The sequence below is a fragment of the Hemitrygon akajei genome, chromosome 16 (genome assembly GCF_048418815.1).
Source record: "Hemitrygon akajei chromosome 16, sHemAka1.3, whole genome shotgun sequence".
In the NCBI taxonomy this organism is placed as follows: Eukaryota; Metazoa; Chordata; class Chondrichthyes; order Myliobatiformes; family Dasyatidae; genus Hemitrygon; species Hemitrygon akajei.
The window spans coordinates 25,795,699-25,806,916 of record NC_133139.1 but is presented as its reverse complement, the minus strand read 5'-3'; the positions used below and the strand labels follow the sequence as shown (position 1 = coordinate 25,806,916).

The 11,218-nt window shown below is 43.5% G+C and overlaps 1 protein-coding gene across 2 annotated transcripts; it reads left to right on the top strand.

Moving 5' to 3' along the window:
- Positions 1-503: 503 nt before the first annotated feature.
- LOC140739856 (proteinase-activated receptor 4-like) lies at positions 504-10,185 on the top strand. Of its 2 annotated transcripts, none has more exons than XM_073068458.1 (2): positions 504-824; positions 5,057-10,185. In XM_073068458.1, the coding sequence occupies exons 1-2, from the start codon at positions 665-667 to the stop codon at positions 6,178-6,180; spliced, it is 1,284 nt and encodes a 427-aa protein (XP_072924559.1). In that variant the 5' UTR covers positions 504-664; the 3' UTR covers positions 6,181-10,185. The 2 variants fall into 2 exon arrangements, with proteins under 2 accessions (XP_072924559.1, XP_072924560.1); XM_073068459.1 differs by having other exon boundaries at positions 706-897.
- Positions 10,186-11,218: the final 1,033 nt, after the last annotated feature.

Below are 11,218 nucleotides of genomic sequence, written 5' to 3'. Positions count from 1 at the left end.
ACACAAAAACACAGTAAGTATAAAGAACACAAGAAATATTAATAGATTAGATTAGCTCGTATACCTGTACGTGGACTTATTGTATGTCCATAAGGTGATGCTAGGTGCAGGAGAATCTGTACATATGGTGACTCTGACAGAAAATGACAAATTACTGGTGGAGGTGTTGATCAGCCTGACACTTCGGGGAATTTACTGTCTTTGAGTCTGGTAGTCCTGCTGTGGATGTTACATAGCCTCTTCCTTGGGGGGAGTGGGACGAACAGTCCATGAACAGTGTGGGCCGGATCCTTCAAGGTATCGCTGACCCTTTTCCAGCACCTTTCTACGTATATGTCCTTGTTGTCCTCGAAATTCTTCCTGCCATGAAGCTGGTCGGCAAAGGATGCGATCAGAGTTGACCCTGTGCTAAGGTGTGGAAGTTCCTGCTGTGACCCAGCGATGGTGGTGGCGATGCGTCATTCCCAATATCAGACAGACCGAGGCAGGGAAAAACCTCACTGGAGCCCTATTGTCTCTCACTTCCCAAACACTGATTTTCTGTAGGATAGTCAGGAAAAAGGCACCCTCCCTGAACGTGGGCCTTTCCTACCTTGTGTAGCTCAGCTAGTTGCTGAATAGTACAAGCAGTGAGTGAAGGCGCCTCCTGGGATTTCCAATTGTAATGTTATTCCATGTAGTTTATACGAATTGGCTCTTGAATGACGAATTCAGTGTGGGGCGATACTTACATCCTTACGCACTGAAGATTTCCAGCCACACAATTAAACAGAAAGAGGAGAGTTGCAGCTGCGAGGATCGTTTACAGGCAGACACATATGGAGGTTATATCAATTCTTCGTTTGTCTTTTGTCCTTGCTCTTTTGTTCTCAGCCACTGAATTCTGCTGTTTACAAGGTGAGAGCCATCCTAGGCAATTCTTTTTTCCCTCCTCCTTAGGGAGAAGCTCACGTTTAAGTATCTAAAATTAAAACTTTGAATTTAGAGGGTGAATCTTGTGTAAAGTCTGAATTATTCTTCCTGATACATCAGTTCTTAGATCAAACATAGAAACGTTGGTGGGATCTGGTTGGATTTTCAGATTGTGAGGATGTACGTGGAAAGCTCAACTGCAAAAGCGATTCCCTGCTTCAAAAAGGTGCTGGAACTCACCCAGCAAACTAGTCAGCCTGGTATCAATTAGCGGGTGATCACAAGAGCTGAGACAGAATGCATGCTGCAGGACCTCTAGTGTGGAAATCTAAAAGGTTATATCTAACTATGTTTGTAAGAATGGTGCAGTGACGGTACTGTAATTTCAGGATGAGTAGATGATGAGATAGGTTAGGAAGCATTATAAACTGAACCAATATGGCAGGAAAGAAACTAAGGGGTCATAGTCAAAGGGTTTCAGTGCTGGAGCATGAAACGGGATTGAGACTGGTGAGTAGACACAGGTGGTTTAATATGTGTTTAGTACTCGTGTGTAGATTAATGCTCACGCTTGTCAATACGGTCACTAGTGTGTCATTATTGGTCCTTAAGATTGATTGATTAATGTGCATAACAGGCGGTGATATGGACATGCTTGTAAGGCCTCGACAAGGTAGATGCAGGAATGACGCTTCCTCCTGTAGGAGAACCTGGAGGTAGAGATTCAGAATAAAAGGTCTCTTCAGCAAAAATGGGGAGAGATGTGTTTTCTCAGAGGAACTTGAATCTTTGGAATTTGGACGGACTTTGAGTCCATAAGGTAGGGATGCAGAACAGGCAGAAAAAAGTAGATGTCGTTTGAAGATCAGGCCAGTGGATGGTGGGACAGGCTCAAGGGGCCCACATGGCTGACTGCTGCTCCTACTCCATATCTTCTAATATTCCCAATATTTTGTTGTTTCCCTAGTTTTCAAAAAAACCCCACCCCTAGTGTTTGGAGAAGGCTAGAATATAAAAGCAAGGATGTAATGCTGAAGCTTTTCAAAGCATTGGTCAGACTGCACTTGGAATACTTTGAGCAGCTTTGGGCCCCTTACCTAAGAAAAGATGTGCTGGTGTTGGAGAGGATCCAGAGGAGATCCACGAGTGTGATTCCAGGGATGAAAGGGTCAATGTACGAGGAGTAACACGTACAACACGCTGGACTGAAACGTTGACTGCTCGTTTCCACGGATGCTGCCCGACCTGCTGAGTTCCTCCAGCGTGTTGTGCGTGTTGCTTTGACCCCAGCATCTGCAGTGTACTTTGTGTTTAAGAATGTACAAGGAGTGTTTGATGACTCTGAGCCTGTACTCGCTGGAGTTTAGAAGAATGTAGGGGCATCTCATTGAAACCTATTAAATATTCAAAGGCCTAGATAGATTAGATGTGGAGAGGATGTTTCCTATAGTGGAAGAGTCCAGGACCAGAGGGCACAGCCTCAGGATACAGGGACATTCATTTAGAACAGAGATGAGGAGGAATTTCTTTAGATAGAGGATAGTGAATCTGTGGATGACATTGCACAGGAGGCTGTGGAACCCAAGTCATTGAGTATATTTAAGGCGAAGGTTCAGAGGTTCTTGATCAGTCAGGATGTCAAAGGTTATGGAGAGAAGACAGGAGAATGGGTTCCTGAGGGATTCACTGGACAACAAATTTTTTCAAACGTTTTGCTTCCTGATTAGAGATTATGTTAGACAATGTCAAGCTGAACACAAAAATAATTTCAGATTTGCTGTATCGTGTAGGAATTTGAATACACATTAAAATAACTTTTATTGAATTTAACATGTTTAATTGCATAACAATGCTGACTCATTGTGTTAGTTCAATTGAGCTTAAAATGTTTTGCAGTTGATTTTCATTTGTACTCAGCATCCGGTGCCTCTCGCGTCAGTGTCCAACAATAGTCGGCCAGCACTGACCGATTCCAGTTGCCCTGATTCCGCTTTTCCATGGTCGCAATGTCCCGGTGAAACCTTTCACCATGTTCGTCACTGACTGCATCAAGATCAGCAGGAAAGAAGTCTAAATGGGAATGCAGAAAATTAATTTTCAATGACATGTTGCACGTCATGGTTTTGTCTGCTTTAAGCATGTTGTCAAGCAGCTCAGTGTAGCTGGTGAAAGCAAACCCCATCCTTGCAATCTTGAACCAAGTAGTTCTGCTTTAGCTTTTGACAAATCTAAGTCCCTGACCAGGTCATTTAATTCTGGCTGTGTTACCAGATGGGGATAACCAGGCATAAAGGGTTCAACATCTGGATCAGTGTCGTTTTCCACATCTGGTTCATGTGCTGTGGCATCTTCATCTGCCTCATCTAGGCTCCATGCCTCTGGTGGCTTTGGTAATGGCAAACTGTCGTCATGTGGCACTGGTCTCATGGCTGAAGGCAGACTGGGGTATTCAGTAGATTTCTCATTTTTAGTAGGGAAGCCAGATACATTGGTCAGACAGAAGTAACAGTCCGTCACATTTTCCGTCTGTTCTCGCTATATCATTGGAACTGCAAATGGCGTTGGCTTCTGAGTAGCTCTGAGCCGAGCTCTCAGGCTGACTGCACAACAAATGTGAGGAGCCCAGGGTCTGTCTTGGTCACCAATTTTACATCCGAAGTAGAGCTCATGGGCTTTCTTAATAAGTGCAGTCATGGTGCGTCTTTGAGCCTTAAGCGTGTACTCGCAACAGATGTAACAGAGCATATCGCAGCTGTTGCGACATTGACAAGACTTTTCTGCTGTATTAAATCTTCCTGAAGACAATAAATCCTATTGTTCAGTATACTCACTATGTTACTGCCTGAGGAACATGTGCATCAACATGCATCCAAACAGCATCTGTAAACGTGAGCAGCTTTTGTAGCCTGTCTGCCAGCATCTGACCTGACTAAGCATACCCAGACAACATCTGCATAGCGCCTACTCTGAGTGCATGTCCAGGCATGCTTGGACTGACCAAAACAACTTGCTTTGTGGGCCATACACTAGTAGACTTAAAATATGATGGGAAATCACAAGATAGGTTATATCTACAAAACAGTATGTCGTAGGAATATTTTAAGGTGATTTTCATGATCGGTGGCCTAAAATCTATAAAATACACCCAAAAGTGTTCAGGAAGCAAAATCTTCGTTGGCCGCAATTGAATGGCTGAGCAGACTCAATGGGTCGAATGGCCTAATTCTGCTCCTATGTTTTATGGTCTTATCGTAGTTGGTTACTCAACAAAAGCCAGTTGTCAGATATAGATTGGCAGGATAGGTGACTGTTGACACATTGAACACACTTCAGAAGAGATGGAACTGGGCAGCAGCACGTTGGATTGATGGAACTAACAAGGAATTGCTTTCCATTGCAATTTACAGAGAGTTGGGAGATCTAGGCGTTCGACTCTGCAGTCATAGATTATTTCTGGGTAGGAAGGCATGTTGATGTTTCCCTCTCCTATAGTTATCTTTTGATTCAGGGTTGTTATTGAATAAAGTCCAAAGACTGTCAATAGTAATCCAAGCATTAAGGAATTTGGCAGCAATTTTGTATATAATGAATGTTAGACATTATGAAGACATTACTGGATTGCATTCAAGCTGCAATGGCATATCTCGAACTTGCCACACACAGGCATTAAACAGAGTGTGCAGATGAAAGGTATAGACAACGGTCTTGTATACAATTAACCAAACACTCTTTCAGTTACCAGATGTTATGAGGGATGATTGATATGTTCATGCCCTAAGGTAGAAGGATTCAATTTTAGAAAACCTAGCACATTTGTTTTTCACATTTATTTTCCTACATTTACACACTTAGTCCAGCGGTCATGGAGCATATGATCTTGGACCTCCAGAAAGTGTACACAGCTGGGTGATTGATAAGTTTGTGGCCTAAGGTAGAAGGAGATGAGTTATACAGCTCTCGTTACATGCACATACAGTTCAACTCTTTGAGTGATTATGCAGAAAGTTTGAAGTTAATAACTCATCTCCTTCTACTTTAGGCCACAAACTTATCAATCACCCCTGATGTTATTAACTGATGTTATTATTTAGATGAAAAGAAGACAATCCTAAAATTACAAATCTACTTCTTTTGTTAATTGCAGATTCTTCAGAATCCAAATCTGAAGATGCTACTAGACCAACCAAAGATTCAGTTAACAATTCTGAAATGATCCACTCTATGCAGAATGTATCAGCAAGATATTATCTGACTAGTTCCATTACCACGGTGGTCATTCCAGTTATCTCAAGCATCATCGTGATTATTGGGCTCCCGGCCAATGGGCTGGGCCTTTTGGTTCTGGCCACCAAGGTGCAACGAGTGCCTTCCACCATCTTCCTGATGAACCTGGCGACAGCCGACCTTCTCCTGATCCTGGTGCTCCCGTTCAAGATCCACTATCATTTCCAGGGCAACAACTGGATCTTCGGCGAAGCCCTGTGCCGGACGATGACGGCCTTCTTCTACGGGAACATGTACTGCTCCATCCTGCTGCTCACCTTCATCAGCGTCGACCGATACTTTGCTCTGGTCCATCCACTTCTTGCCAAGCGCTTCAGGGACAATAGGCTCGCTGTGGCCATCTGCTTGATCGTATGGACCGTTGTTGCTTTCTCTGTGCTACCTTTTCTCCTCCAGAGGCAGGTTTATCCAATCCAGGACCTAAACATCAAAGCCTGCCACGATGCTTTGCCAGAAAGCATGAACTCTGGTTATTTCTTCTATTACTTTGTGTGCTTGGTGGTAGTTGAATTTCTTATTCCTTGTCTGGTTACAGTATTTTGTTATGTATCTGTCATCAAAACACTGATGAGCAACGATCGCAAATATGTTAAAGCTGTAAGGGCCATAATTTTAGCGCTGATAATATATGTGGTGTGTTTTACTCCCAGTAAGATAATCCTGCTCATTCATTACTCAGAGTATCATCTCATGCACTCCAGTGGCCTCTATTTATATTATATAATCTTCCTGGAGCTCAGCACTCTCAATAATTGTATCGACCCCTTCCTCTTTTACTACTTTTCTGTTGAGTTTCGGAGCAAAGTGGAACGGTCAGTCCTATTTTTCAAAAAAAAGCCAAAGATAAAGGAAAAGCCTGGGAAGAAACTTTCTCAGCCCAAGATCACGTCGGGAGTCAGAGTGAGCACACCATTGGATCCAGAGCAAACCCAGCTGATCTGCCATAGTGAAATAGACAACTCGCATCAGGTGTTGCAACATTAAGATCAGTGGTTGTTATGAATCATGCTGCTTTCCCTTTTGGAAATAAAGAACAATCCAACAAGACTCTAAGTACAGTTGTACATGAGATTTAACCGCATAGGTCTTTTCATTTTACTTTAGGCTATATCTTTCTTAAATCCTCCTCCCACCCCCACAACACATTAAGTCATGTTTTTATGATTAGTAACATAATTGGGGAATAGACATTGCACAATATAACAACTATGCCAATTCTGTTTACTACACTTTAATTTGGCTATTTTATCTTCTCATTTGGCCGACAGACAAGGACAACCTTTCCTCCTACAATAATCTTTCCTCGTCAAATCACTGGCGGAAAATACTACAAGAAATCAGCACGTTGATCTCTTTCCCCACTTACGAATAGGCTGAGTCCAGCTCTGGTGAAGGTAAAACATTTTAGCACACCGCTTTTGGGAAAATTTATAGCCCTGCCAGACTATGTTCTATGCTGCTGAATCATGTCCAAACATTCCGGAGGACCCTCACTATCCGCTTGCTGACAGCAAGATGACTGAAAGTTATCGGCCAGGTAGATGGGTGTAAAAAGGTACCCAAAATTCAGCTTTGGGAAAGGAGAAAGTGAGCTGATAAAACGGCACTGGGGACACTGCAAACCATAAACAGGAGAAAGCCTGCAGTTGCTGGAAATCCAGAGTAACACGCGCAAAATGCTGGAGGAATTCAGCAGGTCAGGCAGTATCAACAGTCGACGCCTGGGGCCTAAAGAGGGGTCTTGAGAAGCGAAGGGTCTTCATTTCCACAGATGCTGCCTGACCTGCTGAGTTCCTCCAGCATCTTGTTTGTGTTGCTTGGGGACACGTGAGTTTGGTCAAAAGTTCAGACTTCAAAGTTCAAATGTCACTATTTACAACCCTGAGATTAATTTTCTTGGAGGAATTCACAGTAAGTGCAAAGAAACACAGGAGAATCAGTGAAAAAACACATACAAGAAGAACAAACAACCAATGTGCAATAAACAAAATGATGATGATGGTAATAATAATAAATAAACAAGCAATAAATATTGAAAGCATGAGATGAAGAGTCCTTTAAAGTGAGTCCATAGGTTGTGCGATTAGTGTTGAGGTAGCTAAAGTTGAGTGAAGTTATCCCCTCTGGTTCAGGAGCCTGATGGTTGAAGGGTAATAACCGTTCCTGAACCTGGTAGTGTGGGTCTTAAGGCTCCTGGATCTTCTTCCCAATGGCCACAGCAAGAAGAGAGCATGACCTGGATAGTGGGATCCTTGATGATGAACACTGTTTTCCTGTCACAGTTCTCCAGGTAGATGTCCTCAGTGGTGGGGAGGGCTTTACCAGTGATGGACAGGGCTGTATCCATCTTTGTACCATTTGTGGGAGTATGGTGGCAAGCTTATGCCGTGGGCCAGTCTGTGATTCCTATGTAGTCTGTGTGGATCACAACCAAGCTGTAGCACAATTTTATGTGTACTTTTCTTTTCAGTCAAAACACTTGACCAGCTCTGGAATAAAATCAGAAAGTGGTGGAAATACTCAGCAGGGTCAGGCTGCATCTGTGTGAAGAGAAACAGAGTTAACACTCAGGTCAAGGACTTTGCCAGAACTAGGAAGGGCACAAAAGAAACACGCAGGGAAGATGAGGAGGGGGAATAGGCCAAGACCAAAGACCATGGAATTAAATGAGGACATCTCGCCAATGAATGAATGGGACCAGTTAAAGAGGGAGAAACATAGACAAAAGAATGAAGCAATGAACAATCTGATGGAGGAACTGTGTCTCTGATGGCAAAGGGACTGCAGATACTAGAACCTAGAACAGATGCTGGGAGGCTCAACGGGTCGGAATCAGAATCAGGTTTATTGTCACTGACACTAGTTGTTTTGTGGCGGCGGTGCGGTGCAGGCAGAATAAATTACTATTAGTTACAATAAAGGAATAGTGCAATTGAGGAAATGTTCATGGGTTCATGAACATTTCAGAAATCTGATGGTAGAGGAGAAGAAGCTGTTCCTAAAACATGGAGTGTGAGTCCTCCGGCTCCTGGGCCTCTTCCCAAATGATAATAGGAAGAGGACATGTCCCAGATGGTGAAGGTTCTTAAGGATGGATGCCTTTTGAAGATGTTCTGAGTGGTGATGGAGCTGGCTGAGTCTACAATGCTCTGAAGCCTCTTACACTAATGCATCGGCACCTCCATATCAGACCGTGACACAGCCAGTCAGAGCACTCTCCACTATACATCTGCAGAAATTCGCTAGCATCAAAACTCCTCAAACTCCGAATGAAGTACAGACTCTGGCCTGCCTCCGTCATGATTGCATCAATACAAAAGGCGTATGTCAACGTTTCAAGTCAAGAGCCTGTGTCAAGAGTTCTGTAACAGTCAAAAAAATGGAGGTGTTGCAAAATGCTATCGATGCAATGCTCCTCAGACAGGATGAAGAGGTCAATACTCCCCAATGCCATTAGGCTTTACAATTCAACCGCCAGGACTTAAGAACTTTTTAAAAGCTATTATTAATGCTTTTTGAGATAGTGATTTAGATGCATATCATATTTTTTTACTGAGTTAAGTATTGTATGTAATTAGTTTTGCTACAACAAGTGTATGGGACATTGGAAAAAAAGTTGAATTTCCCCATGGGGATGAATAAAGTATCTATCTATCTATCTATGCAGTGCAAGAGGACATGGTATGTGTGGCTTTTCCTTCACTACTAGAAAGAAAAAGAAAGGATTAAAGGAAAAACAAAAACAAGCTAAGTTAATAACACAGATTGCTAACAGATATAGACAGAGAAATCAAGTTACCCAAAGTTGTCGAATTCAGTATTAGATCCAAAAAGCTCGATTCCCAGACGATCTTAACTCATGCTGACTGATGCACCATCAATAACTCACGCTGAGACTTAGGAAGCGAGATATCGGCTTTTATTGACTGGAAGAATAAACAACACTACATCCTGGGGAAAATGAGGGAGAGCAGCAGCCCACAGTCGCCTTTATACAGGGGTCTGTGGGAGGAGCCACAGGAGCTGTCAGCAGGGGGTCTGTGGGAGGAGCCACAGGAGCAGTCAGCAGGGGTCTGTGGGAGGAGCCACAGGAGCAGTCAGCAGGGTCTGTGGGAGGAGCCACAGGAGCAGTCAGCAGGGTCTGTGGGAGGAGCCACAGGAGCAGTCAGACAGGTATATCTAGTTCACCACACTGACACAATTGTATTTCCATGTTATATTGACTACCTTGTTGTACATACTATTTGTTATAAATTACTATAAATTGCACATTTAGATGGAGATGTAGCTTAAAGATGAAGGATGAAGGATGTAAGTTATAAATTCAGTTCAAGATCCTATCGCCAACAGCATTCCAGAGCGATCAGATAGCAAACAGCACTGCTAGCTTTATTTGTTTAGTGGATCATTCCAGCTCTTTGAGAATCACTGCCCCAGCAACCCCTCAAGCCCAATTACCCCCAACCTAATCACGGGACAGCTTACAATGACCAATTAACCTATGCAGTATGTCTTTAGACTGTGAGAGGAACCCAGAGCACAGGAGGAAAATCCATGCATCCTTTGGGGAGGGTGTGTACAGAGAACCCTTATGGAACAGCGCCGGAATTGACCTCTGAACTCTGGAATGCCCTGAGCCCTAATCGTGCCACACTAACCACTACGCTACACTACCGTGGCGTTTCTCTGACCCTATCCGTCCACTTGATTTGTGTAAACCTCTTCTGCTTACCTCTCTATCAAAGGCATAATCGACTTTTCCAAGGTTCACTCTGACCAAGCTTACATTTTCAAAACACGAGGGGTGATTGATAAGTTCGTGGCCTAAGGTAGAAGGAGTCAAGTTTAGAAAACCTAGCACATTTATTCTTCAACATACTCCCCTCCTACATTTACACACTTAGTCCAGCAGTCGTGGAGCATACGGATCTTGGACGTCCAGAAAGTGTCCACTGCAGGGGTGATTGATAAGTTTGTGGCCTAAGGTAGAAGGAGATGAGTTATACAGCTCTCGTTACATGTACACACAGTTCAACTCTTTGAGTGATTATGCAGAAAGTTTGAAGTTAATAACTAATTGGGGTGATTGATAAGTTCGTGGCCTAAGGTAGAAGGAGATGTTATTAACTTAAAACTTTCTGCATAATCACTCAGAGTTGACTTGCATGTGCATGTAACGAGAGCTGTATAACTCATCTCCTTCTACCTTAGGCCACAAACTTATCAATCACCCCTCATAAGTCAGCTTCTGCTTGAGCATCATGGTGCCAAAGAAGGAAGTAGAGTATCTGGTCTGGAGCAGGTCTGGTCTGGTTCCCCTGGCTGTCTACAGGACGTAAATTTACTAACAAAGTATATATACCATTTACAACCCTGAGACTCATTTCCTTGCAGGCACCCACAGGAAAATAAAAAAAGATACAGTAGAATGCATGAGAAACCACAAATAACAAACACCTGCAACAATCCAATGTGCAAAAGAGGACAAGTTGTGCAAACAATTCTAATTATTGAGAACATGAGCGGCAGAGCCCCTGAAAGTGAGTCCCCAGGCTGTGGAGACTGTTGAGGCGAGTGAAGTCTTCTACACCAGGTCCAGGAGCCCGATGGTTGTGGGGCAACAACTGTTCCTGAACCTGGTGGTGTGGGACCCAAGACCTCCTCACCTCCCACCCGATGGCAGTGGTGAGAAGAGATGAGAGGGTCAAACGCAAGCAGGCGGGGGATCTTGGCTGGCACAGAGTAGTGGGGCTGAACATTGGTTCGTTTTCTGCTCTCAACCCTTTAACAGATTGAAGTCTGTCCCGGCGACACTGGCCGTTGTCTGCTTTAAGGTGCTGTACTCACATTCCCAAGAGTCAAGCTTGCCAGAGGCTTGAAGACACACACTCAGCGATTCAGGAACAGCTTCTTCCCCTCTGCCATCCGATTCCTAAACGGACATTGAACCCGTGAACACTACCTCACTGTTTTTGCATGATTTTCAATCTATTCAATACATACATACGGCAATTTATTTACT

What these genes read in the sequence shown, in the direction of transcription:
- LOC140739856 (XM_073068458.1), top strand. Translation starts at nt 665, where the DNA reads ATGTTATTCCATGTAGTTTATACGAATTGGCTCTTGAATGACGAATTC. An exon ending in ACAGGCAGACACATATGGAG is followed by an intron (nt 825 to 5,056) that starts GTTATATCAATT and finishes TGTTAATTGCAG; the next exon opens with ATTCTTCAGAATCCAAATCT.